General features: G+C 42.2%; 1 protein-coding gene across 6 annotated transcripts in view; it reads right to left on the bottom strand.

Annotated features, from left to right (window-relative positions):
* The window catches only part of PTPRG (protein tyrosine phosphatase receptor type G), a 584,867-nt gene that overhangs the window by 38,613 nt on the left and 520,639 nt on the right, over positions 1 to 25,615 (bottom strand). For all 6 annotated transcript variants that reach the window (XM_073350970.1, XM_073350965.1, XM_073350966.1 and 3 more), the window contains 2 exons: positions 21,718 to 21,809; positions 2,521 to 2,612 (listed from right to left, as the gene is read on the bottom strand). In XM_073350970.1, the coding sequence (XP_073207071.1) occupies positions 2,521 to 2,612; positions 21,718 to 21,809 (184 nt within the window). The remainder of the gene's footprint in view (positions 1 to 2,520; positions 2,613 to 21,717; positions 21,810 to 25,615) is intronic.

Here is a 25,615-nt window from a genome sequence, read left to right as displayed (position 1 = left end):
CAAAAACACAGGAGAGGATTTATACCAAAAAGATTAATCAAACATAACACAACTTGTGCCTTCTACACAGGGCGGACCTCAAGTGTTCCCAGCATGCTCATTTCCCTCTTCAGTTTATTTCACAAAGACACAAAGGGGAAAAACTTCCTACTGCAGAATTTTTGAAGCTACTCCGGGACCTCCTCTCACACTCAAATGTCCCCATCCACGAAGAGGGCTGTCTCTCTTTGCAAAACTTACTCTTTTTCCTGTGCGGGGTACAACTATTTCAGAGTCCAGGCTCCTGTTTTCTCTTTTTCCAATTTCATTTTCCAGCAGAAGGTAAAGTTTTCAAAAACACCTAAGTGACTTAAGAACATGAGTCCCATGTTTAGACATGACTTAGACACTAAGGAGGCTGAATCACTCTGACTGTCAATGAGATATAGGCTCCTAAGACACAAAGCCACTTCTGAAAATGGGACTTAAGACTTCTAAGTCACTTAGGTGCTTCTGAAAATATTACCCTGTGTTCTTATCGAACCACCCCACCCTCCTTATCCTCTCACACCAGTGTAAATCACGAGCAATTCCACTGATGTCTAAGGAGAATCAGGTCCCTTCATGAGTCAACAAGAGACCTTATGCCACAAAAGGACCTTATGCCACAACTGCATCAACCCATTATCTTTTCAAGATGATCATTCCACCTCTCTTTCAGGAGAAGAGATTCCATTTTTACTTGTTCTTAAGGAAACCTGGGCCAAATTCTGTTCTCTCTTACATCAGTATAAATTTGGAGTAACTATACTGACTTTAAAGGAATTACTCCAGATATACACCAGGGCAGAGAGCAGGATTTGGCCTAGGGAGTAAGTACTCCACAAAGAAAATTAATTCCCTTCATAGGAGACTGTGAACTCCCAAGAAGAGAACTAATTGGCTCTCTCTCCTGACGAGCTACCGTGGGGCAGCAGTCACAGAGGGGAGTTCCAGTACGAAGGGAAGAAAAGGGCTAACACCGCAGTGTTTTCCTCTGCCGAAAACACAGGTGGAAGCTGTCCAACGTTTGTTAATAGCAATGACTGTGAGACAGCTGAAGCAAAGCCCATATTAAGTCAGATCAAGTTTACAGATGTGTAGCTGATTATTTTGAATAATTAAATGGTGTCAAACCCAGCTGTGATGAATAGCACTGGGGGCTCAATTCATAAATAATTGAGAAGACTGAGTCGCATTTGATCATTCTGATCAAATTCTACTCTCTGGAGGATAAATGTTTGTCCTGAATACCATCAACATTGTTAAATGCCTCAATATTCCTGCTCAGTCATCCAGCCAGCAGCCAATTGAACTAAATCACTTTAACACCTCACCCATTTGCCGTTCTCATGAATACAAAATGTATATGACTTACACAATAGTTTCTGAGTATCAGACAATGCAGCCACTCACACAGACTGCAACCAAACAGAGGCAGTAAATGTTTTAAATGATCCCATAAAAGACAATTCCTGCATATAGCCTTGTCTTTATTGCATTCAGCGACGAGGCTTTAGATATGAGACCACCAATTTTGTTCCGTTGTTGTGTTTGTAACTACAGCTGTCTTTATGATCCATCCATAACAGTTTAAAATAGGCATATACTGATGAATATCACCCAGTGTGGTCCCACTGTGCCCTCCATGGAGGAAATGCCACAGCTGCATACCATTGACCAGATTTCTCAGCTGAAAATACCTCTTAAGGGCCAATATTTCCAACCTCAATTGTGAACTGATTGAAAGGAACTCCTGTTAACGCTAGCTACAGAATAACTGTTCTCACTCAGTAGTGCCTGGGACTACAACCCTTACTCGCACCCACTAGGGCTTACTCCTGTGAGTAGTTCCATGGGCATCACTGAGGCTACCTATGTTACTCAGCATGTGTAACAATTGCAGGTTCAATCCCTTATTGATCGCTAAGCTCCAAAACCTGTTTGTTACTAGGTGTAGAATACATAAGTGTCATGTATCTGGACTTCGAGAGAGAAAGGGCTGTATTCTAATTTCAGTTTCACTCTGATGGAGGTGTTCCGGATTTACACTGGTGTAACTCTAATCAGAATCTGGTCTAGATATTTTAAAATATTCGCATAATATAAATACTGTGGGCCAACCGGGAAGCCCTAACTCACTTTTCACTCTGACAAAAAGCCCAATGACTCCAGTGGGAGTTTTTGTGAGTAAGGAGTGAGTAGAAAACTGAATAAGGACTTTGGGATCTGGCCCAACATAAACAGGTAAGAACAGCAATTTCCGTGTCCCTGTTTAACGTTGCTTACTAAGGGGCAGATTCTACCACCCTAGCTCACCCGGAATCGTACCTTACTCTTCCTGGCAATTCAAGAAGTAAGGTATTATTTAGTGTGAGCGATGGTAGCAAACCCTGGCCCATTGTGACTGGAATAAACTACAGCTTGTCCCTTACTGTGAGTACACAGAATGTTTAGTTATGCTAGGAAAAGGCTATTTCTTTAAAGGTTAATGAAACTTACCTCAAAGTCTTCTGAGAAGCCATGTTGGTTATTAGAATAGAGCTCACTGATATGTTTAACAAACTGTTTGACAGGAATGGCTTCCATATCATCTGTAGGAAGAGAAAGATATTCAGAGTTGCTAGGCCATGTTTTTTCTGTAAATATGCCTGATATGTTTCATATCTGAGACTGTGAGATCCATAACTCCATCTTCAACCTCAGGTCATAGAATATTTTACATGTGCTTTATTGGAGTTCTCGAGTGGCATGGTTTGTACTGTATATACTTACAAGAAATCCTAGCATATCTGTTACCGATATCTGGGTGCAACTGTTCACACAACATACTTAATCCTAGATATTACAAATATGAGTAGTGTTTTTGGCCTTGTAATGCATTTTTTCAGAGCTATCCTTTAGCCCAAAGTTACAGTACCATTTTGTCAATTATACTTTTGGGAGTATTTTAATTGGGGGTATTTTAAAAATAAAAGTAGCTGTGAGTTCTCAGATAAGGAGACCATCGAACCCTGGAGCACTTTTGTGGCCACACATTCTTTAAGAGTCACAGAATCGCCACACAAAAGACAAAGTATACGTTAAAAAATGGCCCTTGTACCACTGCTGACAGCTCCTGACTCAGCAGTGACACAGGTGTATTTCCCGGAGTGGAGGAATTTCTCCTTTTTAATTTACAGTACAGTAGTATCCCAGTGAATCTGTAATGAAATACTATACGAGCATCATTAACATTCACTTGGAGCAAAAGACCAGCTGAGGCAGTGTCATTTGAGTTTTCTCTTCACTCCAAACACTGTTCCTAACATGGCACAGTCACCCCACCGGACTGCTAACCACAGAACAATTTCTATTCAGTACGGCAATAAATCATGAACCCTTTGAATGATGAAGAAACCAAAGGTCTTGACTGATGCAATAAAAACCCCAGGACATTTCCTGAAAGAAGTTCCTCGGAAATCAAGACATCATCAAAAACCAGGACAGTCCTGGTAAGACTGGGCTGTAGGGGTACCCTCCACAGGCAGGGCTTGTCTTGAGGAACAATTAGCGCGCGGCAAACTGGCTGTAAATCTGCAGCACATTGAGGCTACATCTACACTACAGCACGATGCAGCTGTGCGCTGTAATGCTTCCGGGGGGAGATACTCTGAGCCGACGGGAAAGAGCGCTCCCATTGGCTCAATGACTCCTGCCTCTGCGAGAGGGAGTAGCTACATTCCCACCAACACAGTGCAAGCTACACCGGCACTTAGTTCGGTGTAACTTACGTCACTCAGCGGTGCGGATTATTCACACCCCCGAGCGACGTAAATTATACCAAAGTAACCGGTAGCGCAGATAAGGTCTGAGTACCTGTGTGGAACCTGCTACCTTGAGCTAAAAGCTCTCTAATGTGCATTGACCTAATCCTATTTCAGAGTGGAGTAAGACTTTGTCTACACTACAGGTTACTTTGGTATAATTTACGTCGCTCAGGGGTGTGACTAATCCACACCGCTGAGTGATGTAAGTTACACTTACCTAAATGCTGGTGTAGACAGCTTCTCTTGCTGACATAGCTACCACCTCTCATGGAGGCAGGAGTTAGTAACGGGAGAGCTCCCTCCTGTCTCCACCACAAGGACAAGCTATGCCAATGCAGCTGTGACGTTGTAAGTGCCGTAGCATAGATGTAGCCTCAATCAAAGCACACTGGGAGTTTGTGCGTGTGGTAGCAGGGTCCACATGCACAAACAGTGTGTGACTCTACAGATTTACAGCCCAGCTGCTCTGTTCATGGAGACAAGCCCTCGTATTTCTGGGGTCTCAATGTTGGTACATTCACCACTTCAATTGGTAAAATCCCTGTGCTTTCAGGGCGTAATTAGTTAATGCTTGCAAATTGGCATTTTGAAAATGTAATGCAGAGCAACACAAGTGTGATTATTTTCAGCATGTGCAATAACGTATTGCCCGATGTTTGATTGCATCATTCAAGGCATTATTAGACATTTATGTATTTTATCTAATGTCCTTCTGAAGATTACATGTGGCTTATGTTCACTTCAGGTACCTGTGATGTGTTTTTTCTCCCATATGGTTTTTTGCTACAGCTGCAGTATTTTCTACATTCTCCTGCTTTTCAAAAATATCTGTGTTACGATGGAAAAAAATCCAAATATTGCTATCGGTATTCAGCAAAATTTTAAGATAAACAAAGAGACATGTAACATTTACTATATTCGGAGTGAAAGATCTCTGGCAAACTACTAAACCACGAAGCAATCACCTATGCTTTTTTTAGCACAGGGTACCAATATACAGTATGCGTAAATGAGGTTCTACTTTGGCAAGAATTTTATAGATCCAACCCTGAAAACCTGATTTTTCTCTGGTTGATGGCAGTTACTAATGACCGTGTCATTACTTCTCTGCCTCCATTTTCTCAAGTAAGGCTTTGGGGGAGCTTTTTGCATCCACTGACATTTTCAAATTTGAATCAGCCTGAGAGGAAAATATTCTCTTTCTTCTATTTTATTAACAGGGGCAATTGTTTAAAATGTATTTATAATCTGATCACCTCATCCTGGGAATTTCGAACATTGAGAACATTTGATAAGAGTACGATCATTTTAGCAAAAGGCCTTAGAATATTGCGAGCAATTTACAATATTTAAATACCAACAATGGTATATTATAATATTAGAATATAATAGTATTTCATTAAGATACATTTATGTTTCTACAGCCAAGACATTCAGGAATTCAGGGATCACAGGGACAGTAGTGCCAACAGTATGTAAAAAAATCTTCCCACTCCTGCAAAGTAAAGTACGTCCCGAGCTGCCGAGAAAACAGCCGGTGCTGTATTAAGGATTTCACATAATACAAAAATCACAGGGAAAATGCTGTTATTATTTATTTGTCCTGTACTAGAGCCCAGAGACTGAGCTGAGATCAGGGGCCCACTGCATCAGATCAGGGTGTCAAATTAAATTTTGCAGAAACTCCATTTTTAATTATGGTCGTTGCCCTGGCATACATTTAGGATGACAAACTCCCTTCCATCTTCTGAATTCCCACGGATTTCAATGAGCATTTGGTACCAAAGATCAAGGACAGAATATGGTCATTATGTGTTAACTAAGCTGTTAGCTATCATTATTGCTCAGTGACAAAGTATCCTCACCTTTAGAACCACAACTAATTCTGCTCTTTCTTTTTCTTCCTTCTCCATGCAGCTTTCTCTGACTCTTTCCTCCTTCCCTCTTGTTGTCTCTCTCCTCCTCTCTTCCCTCTGTGTGTTCTCTACTATAGCAACTCCCAAGTCCCTCCATGGGCTTCACCCCCACCCAGTTTCCCATCCTATTTGATAAAACGATCAGCAATGAAATAGTTAATAATGCTGATGTGACGCAGATGAACATCACAATGAGAATAATGGGGGAGGGGGGAGTTCACACTTCCAGAGCTACTGTTTCCGCCTGCCTGCAGACTCAAGAAAACAGCACTGTAACCGTTGCACGTGCTTAGCATTTGAAAGCCTAACTTCTCCGCCATGAAGGTTAGAAACTTAATAAAATAAAACAAAGGGTTAGATTCTATAGAATCTGAATATGCCATGGAAGAGGGGGAGGGTTCATAAATACATGGAGTGGGCTGGATCTGGCATGGGCCAGGTGTTTAACACCTCTGTGCTAGGCACCGTACAGACGCATAGTAAGAGACTCAGACTTAAAGGCCAGAAGGGACCGTTATGATCATCTAGTCTGATCTCCTGCACATTGCAGGTCAAGAACCCCATCTACCCACAGAACAGACCCATAATCTCTGGCTGATTTCAGAGTAACAGCCGTGTTAGTCTGTATTCGCAAAAAGAAAAGGAGTACTTGTGGCACCTTAGAGACTAACCAATTTATTTGAGCATAAGTTTTCATGAGCTACAGCATCCAATGAAGTGAGCTGTAGCTCATGAAAGCTTATGCTCAAATAAATTGGTTAGTCTCTAAGGTGCCACAAGTACTCCTTTTCTTTTTGCGAACCTCTGGCTGAGTTACTGAAGTCCGCAAATCTTGATTTAAAGTCATCAAGTTACAGAGAATCCACCATTTACTCTAGCTCAGACCAGCAAGTGACCCATGCCCCATGCTGCAGAGGAAGGTGAAACTCCTCACAGGGTCTCTGCCAATCTGTCCCGGGGAAAATTCCTTCTCAACCCCAAATATGATGATCAGTTAGACCCTGAGCATGTGGGTGAGACCCAGCAGTCAGACATGTGGGAAAGAATTCTCTGTAGTAACTCAGAGCCCTCCTTGGCTGTTGGAGATATTTTCCAATGGCCATATGTCATTGCAGGAACCCTTGTCAACTATCCCGTCAATGAACTTATTGAGCTCTGTCTTGAAACAAACTATGTTTTTTGCCCCACTATTCCCCTTGGAAGGCTGTTCCAGAACTTCACCACTCTGATGGTTAGAAACCTTCGTCTAATTTCAAGCCTAAACTTGTTGATGGGTAGTTTATATCCATTTGTTCTTGTGCCAGCCTCGGCCCTTAACTTCTCTCCCTCCCTGGTGTTTAGCCCTCTGACATATTTATAAGAGCAATCATAGCTCCCCTTGGCCTTTGTTTTGTTAGGCTAAACAAGCCAAGCTCCTTAAGTCTTCTCTCATAAGGCAGGCTAAATAGACAAGATAGGCAAACTGAATCCAGAATCCTTCTTCCCAGTCCATAAATACACCTTCATTCTCCCTGACATACAAAAGACAGCCGTGATACTAAAGATATTTAACCTGACATGGAGTAGTTTGGCAAGGCCTTCAGGTACATTATCTAAATTTGATGCCGTGTGCTAGAAGGTATCCTTCTGATTTCTGGCTCTCTTCTTAAATGGAGCTGGCACAAATTAATGTAACGTAGGGCCATATTTCGCCCATCTGTAGTGCCCCCAAAACCTCCTAGTCAGGAGCATGAATTAACCTAGTTGGGGAGGGTGTGTTTTTGGCCACACGTGGCTTGGGAGATCTGTGCTAAAACACATACTGTACTAACATGGCACATTGTTCTCTGAAGGCATTTGCTCTGATGGTGACTGTCTAATCTGAAGAATCTTTCCTTAAACCTTTTCAAACAAAACATACTAATGTAACTGGATACATGAGAAGTTCTTTTTTCTTGCAGGTATCTTCAGTCACGAGGCTATGGTTATGCTTCTCTTCCATCTTAAGACAAATGAGCCTCAGAGACCATAACTCTTCTAGTCAATGGAAGAGATTAATGGAATCCTATAATAGCTAATTAGGAGCCCTAATGCTCAATGCATATTCCCTTTTGCACGGTTTATTTTTTCCCAGCCTAAAACCACACTGACATTTGTTAATGTCAATATACTGTACACTTTCTACCAGACCTCCAGTTTATTCAAAGGGAGGAAATGTTTTAAAAATGTGCCTGCATAACTAATTGCAAGTGCAAAGATGACAGTTCTTTATGGCACAGACGCAGCCCTCTGTTACACCAGTGTGAACAGAACTAGCCTGGTTTTACACCAGTATAAAATGTGAGCACAATCTCTCATGTTAATTTTCACTGGGAAACCCCTTGCTTTCCATGGTAGTGTAAAATGAGGTAAGCATGGGTAAAGATCTCTGGGTTAGAAGGATTTATAATCAGAGACTGCTCCAGTAGTCTGATGGAAGTGCCACATGTTACTGCCTGGGATATTCAAATCGGAGGCAAACTGGATCCATCCCTCCCTGGCCAGCAGGATCTGGGATTGCTCCAGGAGTGACTCCAGTTGCTCTATAGTGACCATGTATTCAACTCTGGAGTGAGGTTGAGAGGCTCTGTAGGGAGCTACCATATACATGGGCATTATGATGCAGAATGAATTTGAGAGAGGCATAATGCAACTCGCTTCCCCCCACAAAAGGGGTCGGCCTTGCTAACATGAAAAACCATTCATTTTTCACCTACGAAAGGGCAAGAGACAACCAACATGGCATGTGCAGTACGTTCCTTCAGGAATCAATATGTTCAGAATATTTTAAAACTATAATGCTGGTACGGGTTCCTATTTAAAAGGCTGTATAATTAGCAATGTGATTAGGAAGGAATCTTTCATCTATGTCCTGCCTAATAAACTTGCTCTGATACTTACTCTAAAGTAATCAGGGTCAATTAAAAAAAACAGGGATATCGTATCAGACGTGGCACCTTCACAGAATAAGATCTCTGATTCATTTGTAACCGGAGAGCTCAACAGATGGTTTAATGGTATTGGATTGGAATAGACATTTTGGGTCCTGAGTGAACCCAGAAGGTCAAAATCAAAGTGACGCCTGACACTCCTCGTTTCTAGTTAGGATTCTTGTTGGAGTTCTGGTGCTTCTCATGGTCCCAACCAGAAGTCCAGCACCCAAATCAGGAACTGTTCATGAGAGGGAGCACCCTGGCCTCAACCCTGTTTTCAAGTGCTTTCTTTTTTCAGTTATAATCTTGAATTGACCTTCTAAGTCAGCTGTGCTTCCCGTCTCTTTGGTGTTGTTTTTAAAAGCCAGATATACTCTTTATCGTAGTTCACCAAACTGTATTGATTTTGTTTGTTACTGAGAGATTCAATTTTGCTCTCCAGTCTTCCAAACTTGACAAATGCCACGAAGTCACAGAACTAGCAAACTTCTGGAGATATAGCCACTCATTTGCTTCACTGTTACGTGTCCTTCTGACTCACCTTGTGACGTCTCCCAGTGGAGGTAACCATTTGCTCTCACACCACGGAAACGCCTCTTTTCTCTCTCAGTGATGCTGCCTCTCTAGCATCTAACCTAAAAATGTGTCCTCATAGCTCTCATCTTACACAGAAGAGTTTTACTGAGACACTGGAAAGAGGCACCTCCGCTACCAGTCTTGTAGTGGGAATTGGATTTAACATCTAGCCTCACAACAGGGAAAAAAGTCACCTCTCTAGGGGACTCTCCTTGCAGCCCTGAGAGAGATTTCAACACTATAAAAGCCTCTTTTTGATCACGTTATTGTAGGGCCATGTGGCCCAGTTTGGTGGGATGACACATGATGTCCCCTCTTCTGCCTCTCATCTGCTTTCCCTTCCATGTTCTACTGCCTTCTTCAAGTCCCTCTCATTCTCCTTCCTCCTCGTTTCTCATTCCATAGGGACGGATAGGTGTTAACTGCACATCGCTAAGCTACGCTCCAATACGGTGAGGTGCTCTCTCAGTTTCACTTTCTATTGTCAGGTTTCAGAGTAACAGCCGTGTTAGTCTGTATTCGCAAAAAGAAAAGGAGTACTTGTGGCACCTTAGAGACTGACCAATTTACTTGAGCATAAATTTTCGTGAGCTACAGCTCACTTCATCGGATGCATCTGATGAAGTGAGCTGTAGCTCACGAAAGCTCATGCTCTAATAAATTGGTTAGTCTCTAAGGTGCCACAAGTACTCCTTCACTTTCTATTGTGTTTTCCCTAAATAATGAAAAATACCTCAGGACAACCGGAAACTTTAAATGTTTCCCACCGGTTGCTGCTTTCTCTTACACCGCAAGGTTTCTCTGTGTAGACTTTCTCCAACCAGCAACTTCTGTACCTGAAAAAACCTTGTTGTGAAAAAACCAAGTTCAAAAACCTTTATAGAATAAATCACTGCCCCTCCCCCCCAAATCACTGCTGTTATTTAACCTACACTATGTTGCTTAATCACAAAGTTGGTTCCCAATGCTATCTCCTCTGAGAGGGCCTTATATACTTTATTTTTGTTTGTTTGTTTGTTTGTTGGAAGGGCCATAATGCTAACGTTGGGTGTGATTCCAGCAATAGTTTTACTAAGTCCCGGGTTTTAGTTAAATGCTCTGGGGGCTTCACAATGTTTAATTTCAAAGAGAGATGGGCAGAAGAACTCCTGATAGTGCAAGATATACCTAGCCTTGTATCTAACATGTGTAGCATCTTGTATCACTGCGTATGTCAGAAAACTGAGTCCCTAAAAGTCAGTTATAGGAAAGGGGGTAAACTAAATTTACACAATATATTACATATTAAGTACATGACACAGAGCAATAATGGAAACTTGCTTTTACATATACAGACCACAGCTGAATTAGCTGTGTAACTTGCAGTTGAGATAGCTTCACAGTTAACCACTGCACTGTCTGAATTGCATCTAACACAGGAAATGCTGCTGGTAGAAAAGAACTGTGTATAGGTGCTGATGTATTGTTAATTACACACCTTGGGTCAAATCCTGGCCCCACTGTCTTCCGTAAAGTCAAGATTTCACCCCTCAGACAGACAAGAGCTTATATAAAAAGGTCTAAGTCTATAAAGATACCTTGCACCATTTTAACAATACAGGTATAAGAACGGAAGAATTTGCATCTAAGGCTGCAAAAAACGATATTAGAAATGGGACTGGTCCTGTAACTGATAACTGTACTGTAAAGCGGACACACAGGGGAGTTGACATTTCATGTGCAATCTTAGTGCCAGCACTATCTAGTTTTGAGTATTTGTGCATTCTGGCTCTGAATAGTCTCTAAAACTTTCGTTTTATGTTTAAGTCTAGTTGCCGTGTACGTATGCGTGGGTGCAGTACATTTAGTTCAGCGACAGAATGACTTGACTTGTTAAAGCTTTTAAAATAAGGAGGATTAGAAGTGTTAGCATATCCCTCGGAATTCTGCAGTTGTCTGATAGATCATATTTTCTTGCAATACAAAAAGAGCCAGAAAGAGTAGGCAACTTGTTTTGGGTAAAATAAAGTCACAGAAGTGGCTATAATATTTCTAAACTACCAGTGGACATTTTCTAGACAGATCATATCTGCATAAATAATAAAATAGGGCAACACAGCTGGTGTCATCCCCAGAGTTTGAGCTACATGCTGAAAACCCTTTAAATGTTGGCACCCTGCTGAAGTCAGTGACCTTAGAATTATTAAGATAAATTATAATTCTTGAGAGCCTCGTATCAGGGGGCACAATTACTTTTTGACTTTTATGTTATTCAAATTGTAAGCATTAACTAATTATTATTGGTTTTTAAACAATGTCTTTCAAAATGAAAGAAGCAAAAAAAGATCTAAGATGAAAATATTCACACTCAGGGTCTTGATGTTTCAGCATATTGGAAATATTGCACAAAATACCTTTCAGCAAAACTATTATCTACATTTTATAATCAAATCAAATGAAGACTGGGGCAGATTTCTGATACAGCAGTAATGCCTAATAAAAGCATAAAAAGAAAAGCAGAATATGTGAAATAAGACATGCAGTACTGCAGTTATATTAATCTCACTTATTTAAAGATTTAATCTAATATAGCACTATTAACCATATGCCAATCACAAACAGGAAGGACAACGATAATTACAAAAATTATACACGTCATAATGAAATCTGAATTTTAAAACTGCATGTAAAATCTTAGATTAGGGCTTCATTAATTATAAATGAAACAGCAACCCAACTGATCTTTTCCTTTTGAAGCAGAAAGGAGCAACCGAATCCATTGTACTAACTTCAGCTCAATAGAATGAAATCATGTAAGCTTTCTATTAGCATACACATTAAGCATTATTTTATTAACTTTATAAGCATGGGACAGATCTCATTATTATTTATTATGTGTATTATTGTAGCCGCTAGGACTATGACCCCATTGTGCTAGGCACTGTACAAACATCGAAATTGGACATTTAAAATTAAGCATATGCATAAGTGTATGCTGTATTGGGGACTTAATATTTGAAAGCAAGTACTGAATTTTTCTTCCCAGCCTACAGTCATTCTTGGATTTGTTTAAAGCATTTAGGTTTATTACTAGCTGTGTTTACATGTATTAGTCTTACTTGAACATCATATAAATGTTATACACACTCTCCAAGGACTTGATAGTGCATTTCTTGCACAACAAGCTGACTATCCTTTTTAGACACATCACAGAAAGGTGAAGCAGTTTTCTTTCATTGTGGCTACAGCATGAATATGGAGGAAGTAATATTAAAACACGAAGGGCCAGACTCTTATCCCCTTACTTATACTGAGTGGCACTTTACTTCAAGAGCGATCCTATCGATTTCAGTTGGACTATTTGTTTAGCAAGGTATTACTCAACATAAGTCATGGTGTCAGAACATGCGACCAAAGTATTTTTAAATGCAGAACTTTGCTCGTTACTAGAATAAATTTGCATTTTCATTTCTACCTGAAATATGTTCCAGGGACGTAAATCAAGAAGGAAGACATTTTTTGCAAGTTTCAGTGTTGTACTTTGCTGCTTGTGGGATGGGTCGTAGGCAGTGTTCCCTCTAATTTTTCCCATGCATGTGCGGAATGAATTTTGTTATGTGCACCAATATGGAGGTGATGTGCGCCACATCTCCATATTGGTTCACATAATAAAATTCACGTGGCGGGGTGGGGCCAAGGGGTTTGGAGTGTGGGAGGGGCTTACAGGGCTGGGGGAGAGGTTTGAGGTTCGGTGGGAGGTGAGGGCTCCGGCTGATGGTGCAGACTCTGGGATGGGGCCAGGGATGAAGGGTTTAGGGTGCAGGCTGCTCCGGGGCTACAGCGGGGAGAGAGGACTCCTCCCGTTGCAGCAGCTCCGGGGCTGGGGCCACAGGCGAGGCCGCCTCTCCCACAGCCGCAGCAGGTCTGGGCCAGGGCTGGGTTGGGGCCCGGAGGAGGGACGCATCTGAGTGCCTGTGCGGTGCTGAATAGGCTGCTGCAGGGCCACGCAGCTTAGAGGGAATTTAGGTTGTAGGATCTACACTGACTACCACGCCTCCAAGAACCAGTTACTGAAGGTAAGTAACCGTGCTTTCTTATGCAAGCATGTGGCAATGTGAATCCCACTGCAGGTGCCTGGAAAGCAGTGTCCTCCCTGGATGATGGGAGGGAGGGGTTCCAGCTGTATCTGCTGAACAGTGGTTGCAGTACTGTTCTCGTGAACTTGGTGCCTTGGCCTGGCAGCCATGTCACAAGCGTAATGCTTCACAAAAGTCAGTGTGTTACTCCACATTACAGCTCGACACAACTCAGAAATAGGCAGGCTGCTGAAGCTGGTGACAGACGCAGCCTGTGATCGGGTGGAGTATGCCTGGATGCTCAAAGGGAAAGGCTCACCCGCCAGAGATGATAGCAGGTGGAAATGCAGTGTGTGATACACTTGGAAGTTCTGTGACAAGACGGCATAACCTTTGGATGAGTCAGAAATGGCCAGAGAGAAAGCAAAGTGGCTTGGTCCTACTATGGTAATGTGCGTAGAGCTTGGGATATATCCTAGGTCGTGACTTCCTTCTCTCTCAGTGTCGAGTGTGGCCTTGGGAAGAAGACTGTCAAGGTAACTTATTATTTTAGGTGAAAGTCCAAGGCCACTTCAGGGTTGAACTTGGGGGGGGGGTGTCCCTATGAAAGACTGCGTAAGGAGGTCCTGCCATAAGAGCATTTAAGAGGACATGGAGAGTTTGCTGACTCTGTGAGCCAGCAGAAAGAGCATTTAATGGAGCATTCTGATAGTAATTCAAAGGGAAAAACCCAAGAGCTTCAGGAAGACAGCACTGAGGTCCCATGAGGGAACTGGGTCTATAATTGTAAGTTAAGTATGAAGGAGGCCTACAAGGAATTTAGATACTGTTGAGTGTGAGAAGATCAAATACAACCATACCAAGAGTGATACATCAATATTGCCACCAAGTTGACTTATGAGAGAACTGAATGACAGTCCCGCCTGTTCCTAGATCATCTTTGGAATTGGTGCCTCCACTGGTCCAGATTGTTTTGGACTGCCCATATGGAAAATAATTTCCATTGTGAGGAGAAAATGTTCCTGGAGGACAGATTCCTGCTTAGTATGAGAATGTTTTGGACACGAAAGGAGCAGGCTCTCTCAGTGCTGCTCAATCAGCCAACATCCAAACCATCATGTACAACCACCGCAGGCTTGGGTGCAAGGTCTAACCTTGGTTCTGAGATATTATGTCTGGGCAGGCCTGTAGGTCTCATGGACATCTGTAGCATTATGATAGCCTCTTATCGGTTGAGATATTTTTGGCTACCAGGATGACTGTACTCTAAGCCCTCCTGATCTTGGACACAATCCTCGGGATCAAAGAAATTGGTGGGAAGGCATACAGGAGTCCTTGAGATCACCAGAGAAGAAAGGTGTCTGGCAACAAGCCCAGACTCACACCTCCTCTGGAACAAAAGTTCATGCATTTGGTATTGTCCTTTATGATGAAAAAGTCTATCATGGAGTTCCCATAGATGTAATAGGAAGTCTATGATATGCTCCTTCAGTGACCACTTGTGGTTGGTCACTGTGTGCCTGCTTAAGAACTCTGCTGGGTCATTGCTGACCTCAGGGAGATGCAGAGCCAGTGGGGTTATCCCATGTTGATGTTACCACTTCTAGAACCGGATGGCCTCCTGGGAAGGAGGTGATGAGCAGGTGTTTGTTATAGAATGCATCACTGATGTGTTGTCTGTCAGGATTTGCACCACAGAGTTCCGCAGAACAGATAGGAACCCTGTGCAGGCTAGTCTGAAGGCTCTCAGCACCTGGATAACCTGAAATCACATCCTTGTGTTTGCAGGTGGAATGAGGCAAGGTGGCTTTTGAACGTAGTGCAAACTTGAGTGGATCTGATGCGTCTCACAATCATACCGTCAAATTTGCTCGCATACCGTGGGAGCAGGGTGCATTGTGAAGTAGGAGGCAGGCTGGCATCTTCTGCCATACTTCAGTCTGTTCTTGGTCTGGTAGTCAGGATGCTTGTGTTGGGAGGATGGAATCCACAGCCTTGACTGAGACTAGGGCCAGGACGGTTTGTGGTAAGGAGGCTTTAGAATCTTTAAACATGTGCAGAGCACTATCTGTCTGCCAGGGCACGGAGCTCTTCAGCAAGAACAAAAGATCCTCAATTGTGGCCCGTACCTGATGTTTGGTGCCATAATGTTCTGTGGATTGTCACTGTGATGGCCACAGCTCTTGCCACGGTGTCGGAGGTGTCTGTTGCAGTGCTCTCTTGGCCATCTGCTGACTTTCCTTTATTATGTCTCTGATTCTATGCTCAGCACAATCTCTGCTGGTGCCAAACTTTGCTGGATGACACTGGCTTGTCCACTGGCAGGATCTTGGACCTTGTCTCCTCATAGGCTGATGACACCTTCACAGATTGTTCCAGAAGGTGTAATTTAAGCCTTACATCTTGTGACTTACACAGCAGAAAACGAAAAGCTCTCCAAGCATCTGCTAGGAATGTGCACTTCCCCGGAACAGAAGAGGCACCTGCTAGCTCCATCTTTTAAGGGGACCAGTCCATAAGAGGATGGGCAGGGTTTGAAGCCACCATGTTAGGGGGCCTTGATACAGAGACAGTTTGTATGGGGCGAGAGTTCTAACCATCAGTCAAAATGGGTTGACAGGGTCACCGCAATTGCAGATGAAGGTCATCAAAGGAGTTTTGAAGAAATTCAGAAGGTTTAGCTGAAGCTAACCACGAGCAGGCTGGACACTCACCAGATTCCGTCTCACTGTCATGGGTGGGAAGAAACCCATTACCGCTTTGCCCTCACACAGGAAGAAACGTGGAGGCACAGGACACACGCACAGCCCTGACAGTCCTTGCTACTCAAGAAATCTCTGGTCTTGTGTACCTGAGGCACATGTGCACCTCCTGTGGGGTTCAAACGGATACATACTTGAAGAAGCAGCATGTTTACATCAGAACCATATCTACTGATGACTTAAAAATCGATTATGTTATTTATGAACTCTATCACCCATTGAAAAAACTCTGATGCAATCAAAGGCAAAGAATTAACCAGAAAACACCTGATTAGCAAATATCAGTATAGTCTGAGGCCTGAGAACATTGATGTTATCACTAATGGATTTCTTAAACTGGATTTCTTAAACCCTGCCCCGTAAATTCAATATGGGATACAAAGTGACTGGCATCACAACTGAGACATTCCTACTCAGACCAGAAACTTTGAAGAACATCTGGCTTAATAGTTTTAGGTTAACTAACAGCCTCAATCTGCCAGTCATTATGGTAATTTGGACTATGGTAAAATTGGTCAGGTAGTTATAGTCTCTTAAATTTGGCCATAGAGCTAAGCATGTATTTTACTAATCCTTCAGGGGTTTCTGTACTGAGCTCAGAAACTAAAGGCTTGATCCTAGGTCCTACTGAGGCCAATGACAAAACTCCTATTTCCAGGATAGGAATTCTTAAACTCCTGGGGCCTCATCAGGAGATCATACAAGTCAATAGAAGCCCCAGAAGAACAGCTCACTACACGGGGAGAAAAAGCTATGAACTACTTGATCAAGGAAGAAGAGGGTGTGATAGAAATGGAAGAAGTGCCTACCATGAAGCTCCACTGGCTGCTGTCACTTGCATGTTACATCAATGATACCTTTGTTTTGCTTTACTGACTCAGATCTTGTGGGCCTGCCTTTTGACTACAGAAGTGTTATTCCAGAGCAGGTTTTGCGTGGTTTGCAATCATGACTGCGAATTCTAGGCAAAACCTGCCTTTAGAGGATTAGCTGTTCCTGTTAGTTGTTGGGCCATACCACAAGAGGACAAGCACAGAAATGCCATCAGCAACTTGCAGCAGATGCCGACCCACTTGAAAAACAGGAAAAGGAATGGAAACAGGAAACATTTACCATGAGGTCTTGCCATGACTAGATGTTTGTAACAAAGAGCTCCAAGGAAAGACGACATGATCCAAAATTCACTGATTGAGGAAATGATGACAAAAAAATTAGCAAGGTGGCAGGTGTGTTTAAGAAATCTGCCATTCAATTATAGGTACATTACACCCTTGGGGGCAGATCCTAAATCAGACTCATGCTGAGTTTAGATTCAGACATCACTTGTAATAGCCAGAGGGTGACTCAGTTAATGATCTCTCCTTTATCCTATGTTTCTCTAGATCAAGCAGTACAGATAATTATGAATTATGATAAGGGCTTTACATTTCAGGGCAAAATTTGCATAGATAAGAGGATGCCTATGGGTTAGGCGGTTTCATGCTCAATAATTAAGTAAATTTCATCAGAGGGAAGTGAGGCAGAAAATGGGTAAAGTCACTCCTCTGTTAGATGATTTTTCTGCTTGTGGACCTGCAAAGCTCTATTCTTATGATAGAAGCTACCGATGGTATATTAAGAGGTTGCCAGTGATTTTAGAGCTCTGAGAGCAGAGGAAACAGTCAGTCTTGGCAAAGCTGTTACACATTTTCAGACACATTGAGCTAAATTGCTTTCAATTGAGCTCTGTATGTGCAACTGAGAGTGGAATTTGGTCCACTAAATCCAAGGAAATAGATGCATAGCTCCATGGGGATATTGTTAAATATGCCTTGGGTATCAGAAGCTAATAAGGTTACTTTGCAGAACTCACTTTTGTGAAAATGCCACTTATATTTTACTTCCAGGATCAATATGGCAAGTAAGATTTTCTCACGCTCTCTGCCAGTTCCTAGCAGAAAAAGTTCAAAAGCAGCATCTTTTCATCAGAATTATGGGTGAATCACAGGAGGATTTTGCTGTTCAACCTTTTTAAAGCATTTTAGTGGGACGGCTATGTGGGAGCTGTAACTGATATCAGAAGAGAAATGGCCCCTGTTAGCAGGTAGACTGGGAGAGGTGGGAGCAGGTCTTTTCTATTACTGTGGAAGTGTTTAGATGAGGTCTGGACCATCCCAGTGGACTAAGTAGCCATTTTCATGCTACATATCTATTTTCCTGCTGGAGGAAATGGAGTCTAGTGGTTAGTGCACAGGGTTTAGCATTCCTGAGCTCTATTCCCAGCTCAGCTACTGACTTGCTACGTCACATTAGACAGGTCACCTGTGGACAGATTTTCAATTATTTAGGCACCTATCCGCATCTTCATATGCCTAATTATCTCTTCAAATCTGACCTAGAACGACTATGTGCCTCAGTTTACCCTGTAAAATAGGCTTGCTGCCCCCTTCTTCATCGAGGTGTTGCAAGGATTAATTAATTCACATGCATAAAGTGCTTAAAGTTCCTCAGGTGGAAGCCACTATATAAAGCGCTAGTTATTAATATTATTATACCTAGTACACCTGTGGGTTGAACATATTCACTGAGATATCCCCCCACATCAGCGGAGATACCATTCTTCACCAAATTTAGCAAGCTCTCTTTATATGAATGTATTTGATGAAGAAAATCATCAGCAGATCGGGACGGACATTGGGAGAAAAATCCACCACAAATCAAGTGTTCAGGTGTCTCCCCTCTTTGAGGCTCTGGTGGCTTTAATGGAGCTCAAGGGTCTTTTCACAATTGATTTTTTTTTACAATGGGCCATCCCAGCTGGCGAAGGAAAGGGTTGGTTTTCGGTGTGTCAGGATGTCAGCCTTCCATGCTGCTCCGTGACGATGAAGCCACTCCCAAGTGGTCTAATGATGGCACAGTCCATATACAGAGATGGCTTCATTAACCAGTGTTATTATTTGTATTACCACCGTGCCAAGGAGCCCTAGTCATGAGCCAGGACCCCACTGTTCAAGTCTGAGCAATATCTAACTATACATGCTGGGCCCCGCTTTCCTCAGCACCCTGCCCCCAACTCTCAGTCATCCCAGATTCTGACACCTCCCCTCTCAACCCGACCATCACCCCAAAATTATGCTGACCACCTGATGCCCCTGCAAAGCCCCACTGGCCCGCCATATCCCAGCTCACTCTCCATGCCTTTCACACCCACCAATACTCCCACCCCACAGTGATGCTGCCTGGTGCACCAAGGAGCCAAGGCAGCAGTGCCAAGCCCTTCTTGTCCTCCTTCCTGCCCCTAGCTCCCCTTCTCCTGCCTGCACCCCATTTCCCCTTCTCCACATATCCCCTCACAGCCTTATTCAACTCTCCCCTTGTGCAGCCCCGGATTTCCATCTCCTCCACATCAGCTTGGCTGCCCAGCCAGTCTCAGGGACTCTGCTGAGCAAAGCCAGTGAAGGAGGAGACAGGTTAGAAACACTGCAGAACAGAACTAGCTGGCAGAAGTGAACAGTCCCAGGGCTTTTCCTAGCAGAGAACAAGTACTGGATGAGAGGAATGTGTCTCTCTCTCTTCAACTGGGGCTTTAGAATCTGTACTGTCCCTGGGCCAGTGTGCAAATGTCTCTGTGTTTGGAGCTTGTCAGGACTCTGGTTCTTTAGCCAGGGGATCCCTAAAGAACATGGGAGAATTTCAACAAGGTCTTGTCTTCAAATGTTTCCTCTACCACAGTTATTAAATATTAGACCAAGAAAATATTAGAGACAATTCTACTATTTCATGTACTTAGAATTGGAAAAGGTACAGAGAAGGGCAGCAAAAATTATTAGGAACACGGAACAGCGTCCGTATGAAGAGAGATTAAAAAGACTGGAACTGTTCAGCTTAGAAAAGAGACAACTGAGGGGGGACATGATAGAGGTCTATAAAATCATGAATGGGATAGAGAAAGTGAATAAGGAAATGTTATTTACTCCTTTACATAACAAACTAGGGGTCATCCAATATAATGAATAGACAGCAAGTTTAAAACAAACATAAGGAAGTAGTTCTTCACACTAGGTACCGTCAACCTGTGAAACTTATTGCTAGGGGATGTTGTGAAGGCCAAAACTATAATGGGGTTTAAAAAAGAATTAGATAAGTTCCTGGTGGATAGGTCTATCAAGGACTAGCCAAGATGGTCAGGGATACAACCTCTTGCTCTGGGTGTCCCTAAACCTCTGACTGCTAGAAGCTGGGACTGGATGACTGGGAATGGATCACTCGACAAATTGCCCTGTTCTGGTCATTCCCTCTGAAGCATCTGTCACTGGCCACTGTCAGAAGACAGGATACTGAGCTATATGGACCATTCATCTGATCCAATAGGATTGTTCTGATGTACTCATATATTCCCATTACCTCAGCCCCACAATCTTTAATATATTTATCTGCGCAGCATGCCTGTGAGGTAGGGCAATGCTATTATCCCCATTAGAGAGACTGCTGATGCTTTCCCCTTTCCAGTGAGTGTATTTCTCCAGTGTATCTTGTCCTAGTGTGCCTCAGGCATCTTTGAAAGTTTTAGTTAAGATTCATGTAATAGATGCAGTCAGAATCCTAGAGCTGCCAAACCACGACAGAAAATGAGAAGGAAACAACGGAAAGATACGTCATCATGTCACAACAAACAGACAATCCTTTGTGAAACTAATGTCACTATAACATGTTGTATATTTTAGTTCTGTAAATGAGACTGAATAATACCAAACAAGGTAGCAACTGCAAAGTCCATTCCAACATCATGAAACTTTAAAGTTTCCTTGTCATCGTCACTGAAGGGGTAAAGAATTCTGTGCGAACGATGATACCTGGAAATACCCCAAGAAAATGACCCGGAGCCAATATCTGCTCTCAGCTCCACTTCAGTGTAACTGGGAGAAGAATTTGGCCTTTGGTATCTTGAATATTACAACTATAACAAACGGCTGATACTTTTGGTGCTTTACATATATGCAAAAAGAAAAGGAGTACTTGTGGCATCTTAGAGACTAACCAATTTATTAGAGCATAAGCTTTCATGAGCTGCTCACGAAAGCTTATGCTCTAATAAATTGGTTAGTCTCTAAGGTGCCACAAGTACTCCTTTTCTTTTTGCGAATACAGACTAACACGGCTGTTACTCTGAAACCTACATATATGCAATTCCCCTTCCCTTCCCTTATAACAGTGAAGGCCAAATCTGCACCTGGTGTAAATGAGAGCAGTCCTACCATCCTGAGCTAAAGCCAGTGGAGTTGCTTATGCCAGACTCCATAATTGGACCTGAAGCTGTATTCAGTTCTAGACTGGATGCCCTGCACTTCTATTTTTAAAAGACATCACTTTTGTTTTTGACATTTAAAAAAGTTATTCTGGAACTTTTAGTTGAAACCATTTGGGTGAATTATCTGATGAATGCACAATATTTTCATGGTGAAAGTCAAACTGCAAAGCAAGTTAATTTTCATGAACCAGCATGGACATTGCAAACTTCTGTAAAGACTTAAAAGGAAAATTGCAATCTTGTCACAAACACAACTCTGTTGCATCCACATAATTAAACTAGAACCTGTCCATCAAAAGTGTGAATTCATTCAGTGATTAACTGGAGGCTTGGCCTGCCTTACCTGGGATAGGTATAATGGGAATACTCTCATTAGGGACCACTCGAGGTGAGCTGCTGTCTTCCACGTAGAAATGAGCTGTCTGAAAACACTTTCTGTTAAAGGAACAGAAAAAGTTAAGTGCTATGAAAAATAGCATATAAAAATGCAGTGAAGAACTTTTGCACATGTTCTGCCTTTCCATTTCTAGTTACATACTGTCAGATAAAGAAAAGGAGTACTTGTGGCACCTTAGAGACTAACAAATTTATTTGAGCATAAGCTTTCGTGAGCTACAGCTCACTTCATCGGATGTTACAGCTTTAAATGCTTGTTAGTGAAAACACATGTAAGCTGTATGTAATTCTATTTGTGCTTTCAGTATGACTTTAATTCACTGATACCTAACCACCGCCCCCACCCCCTTTTAGGAGCATACTATTGCTAAGTATTAGTTCACATTAAATTAAGTGCCAAAAGTTTACTATTTGAAATATTCTAGATTTCAAATACACAATTCAGAAAGAAACATACACAGTCCTATGGATCATACACAGTCCTATGGATCAGTTCTCAAATCAAAACTAGGGTAAAATGTTTCAAGGGAATATGCACAGACTGTAAAACTTTATGCTGTGTAACAGTGGGCAGTATCTAACACAAAATATGTAACGGCTGCATGATACCCCATTGCTGTTATGAAAGTTACAGTTTCAACAGTAACAAACTTTATTTCTATAAGCCCTAAACCTGTACAATCCTCTTCATATCCTCCGGCTAACACTGAATCGCAGCTGCTGGTATAGAAAATCCAATAGATGCTTAGTTTGGGCCCCAAAAGCTGTCTCTGAAAAGGCCCAAGACGACAAGTCAAATGCTAGAAACCCTGCAAGGAGGTCTTAAATCCACCTGGATGTTTTTACCTGTATTTAATGCAAAGCAGAGAGCACAAGCTGGTCATCATAGAGAAGGCACTGAGCAGATGAGAATCAAGAGATGCAAGAAGCTTCTGCATGGTGATGTTAACTGAGGCAGGGTTTTCCAACATCCGCGTCACTGCTCATTGCTGACTTAATGAGCTGCTTGAGGCTGGAACTGAATATTTAATGAGCCTTGCTCAGTGTGAGCAGCTATTGTGATGAGAGAAGGGTCTGCTCTCATCTGTCAGGGGCTCTTAACAATAGCCTTGACCTACCATAAAGATCCCTCTTACTGCAGCTCTGAATGAACCCCTCCTCAACACCTGTATGGAGTTGGAACACAGCCCTGATTCACTGCTCCTGTATGGGAATTGTTTCTCCTGCTGAAAGATATTTGCTTGTAACTTTCTGCCTTGACATATGCTTTTCTCTAATTCTGGACATTGTGTTCTGCATAGAAAGCCCACTCTCTATAGCCTGTTTTGCTGACATTGTCAAACTAATTTATGCTTCCATTGTTTCATCACAGATGCAAACCACAGCGCTAAGAAGTCACTGAAAATAGCCAACAATGCTTTAAGGCAAAACAGGTCTCGAAAAGAACCTAAGCTCCCCACAGGTCCATGTTTGCACAGCAGCACAATACTAGTTATGGCACTTTGTAAATACTAAAAGTATATGACAAGTAAGCCTCACATATGCTAATGATTATGCAACCAGAAAAGATCACATTTCACAGCATGGTGTGGTTTTCTTGAACTGGGTCTTTTTTTCAGGGAGAGTGTCTTGTACCATCTTAGAGTTATTTATATGGTAAGCATACTTTGCTAGGGAACACCATAGTGTGAAATCATACTCGAGACTCCCAGATGCATGACATATTGTGTGACATTTAAAGGAATTAGTTCATTTCCCTCCTCTCCTCCTCAACTCTGCTGCCTTTTTTAAAAAAAAAAAAGCAAAAAGGGAATTCCTTTATTTTTTGGTAGCCTTTTCTTTGGACAATGCGCACCCTGGGGGCATAGAGCAGAATAAATCAGTCACACACAAGGGGAGAAAGTATGAATATGAAACAGGCAAAACATTCACGGTTTTGATGCCTTCAGGACTTCTTTCCCTTGAGTAAATTCTACAGAAAATCCATGGAGCGGTCTCCTGGTAACTGAGGCCTTAAGAACACATATAATTTTCCACATAGCAGTTTAATAAAGATAGACTTTTTAATTTATTGATCCCAGGTGGGTTTTTTTGGGATGGAGGGTGAGGGGGGGTTTGGACTTATGACACATACAAAATGGTATTCTTTTTTATTCATTTATTTATTCTCTTCTCTCATATGCAAAAAACAAACAAAAAACCCATTGCATTGTTTTTTATATCACCACAAGAGAATCATTTAATAAAAATATGAAATTGCTTAATTCTATAGCCTAATTACGTTGTGTGATGTGTGTAATGCACATATATAATAATAGACTAAATATGCAGTAACATCTCAGTACAGTGTAATATATACAGGGATTAGTAATAACATATTAATCATATAGTAGAGTTTGCTGCTGTAATTTATGCAATTGACAAATCTGTATTTCTCTTTCTTAGATGGCTATTTATAGCTGTCATTGAAAACATCATTATGACACAACCAGGTAATGAGCCAAGTGCTTTGCCTAATTACAAATATATCACACTACAACGCAGTGTGTGTGTGTGTGTGTGTGTGTAACTGTAGGCATGGTATTACACATACATAATACTGTATAGCATTTGCTTATTACAGCACTTCCTGGTAGCAAACACTGAAATTAAAAAGAAAAGGAGGACTTGTGGCACCTTAGAGACTAACCAATTTATTTGAGCATAAGCTTTCGTGAGCTACAGCTCACTTCATCAGCTCACGAAAGCTTATGCTCAAATAAATTGTTTAGTCTCTAAGGTGCCACAAGTCCTCCTTTTCTTTTTGTGAATACAGACTCACACGGCTGCTACTCTGAAAACTGAAATTAAAGTTAGCTGCAGGCTTCCCTTGTAATCCCTTTTTCACATGCTCGTAACTTTCTAAAAAACTCCTTTTCAGTTTTATCTTTTCAAATTTAGGGTTTGTCTACACATGAAACACTACAGCTACACCACTGCCATGCCTCCGTGTAGACACTACTGAGGCTGATGGGAGGGGTTCTCCCGCTGAAGTAGGTACTCCACCTCCCTGAGAGGTGAGTAGCTAGGTGATGGAAGAATTCTTCTGTCAACCTAGCGCTGTCTACACCGGGTTAGGTCGGCTTAACTGTGTTGCTCAGGAGAGTGGATTTTTCACACGCCTTAGCAATATAGCTGGGTCAACCTAATTCTTTTTTAGTAGACCAGGCCTTAGTCTCAGCTAATTTGGTGAGAGGGGAAGTTTGATGAAAGTCCATTCACCCATTTCAGGTCGGCAAAGGTGATACAAATACACCTTTTCCTCTGCAAGGAGGCTTTTAGTGACATAGTAACATCAATGCTGAAACTTTACAGATGGCTAGAACTCAATGAGGCTATTCTCCAGACTGATCTGTCAAAAAAATCCCATACAAAATAAATGAATAATTTCGAAAGAATGCGTTTTACAAACTCACAATATGAACTCTCCATAAAGATCAGGTTATTAGGCCAGTTCCGTGGCTTCTCATAAATCTCCTTTGTGGAGCTACAGCATGGGGTTATAGCTACCTTAATGCAGTCACTTATCCCTCCCCCCGGTAGAGGGGGCATTCTGTGGTCCCCTGTGGGTTTGATGGGGCAGAGCATGCTAAGCTTTAGTGATTGTGGCCAGAGGAGCAGCCGTTTGGACAACGTTCCCTCTAATTTTTCCTATCCAATGAATTTTGTTACGTGCACCAATGTGGAGGTGATCAGTGGCGGGGGTGGGGCTGAGTGGTTCGGGTGTAGAAGGGGGCTCAGGGCTAGGGTGACCAAATGTCCCAATTTTATAGGGACAGTCCCAATTTTTGGGTCTTTTTCTTATA

Source organism: Lepidochelys kempii, chromosome 7 (assembly GCF_965140265.1).
Source record: "Lepidochelys kempii isolate rLepKem1 chromosome 7, rLepKem1.hap2, whole genome shotgun sequence".
Classification (NCBI taxonomy): domain Eukaryota; kingdom Metazoa; phylum Chordata; order Testudines; family Cheloniidae; genus Lepidochelys; species Lepidochelys kempii.
Note: the sequence above shows the minus strand (reverse complement) of the source record. Positions and strands in the feature narration are given on the sequence as shown.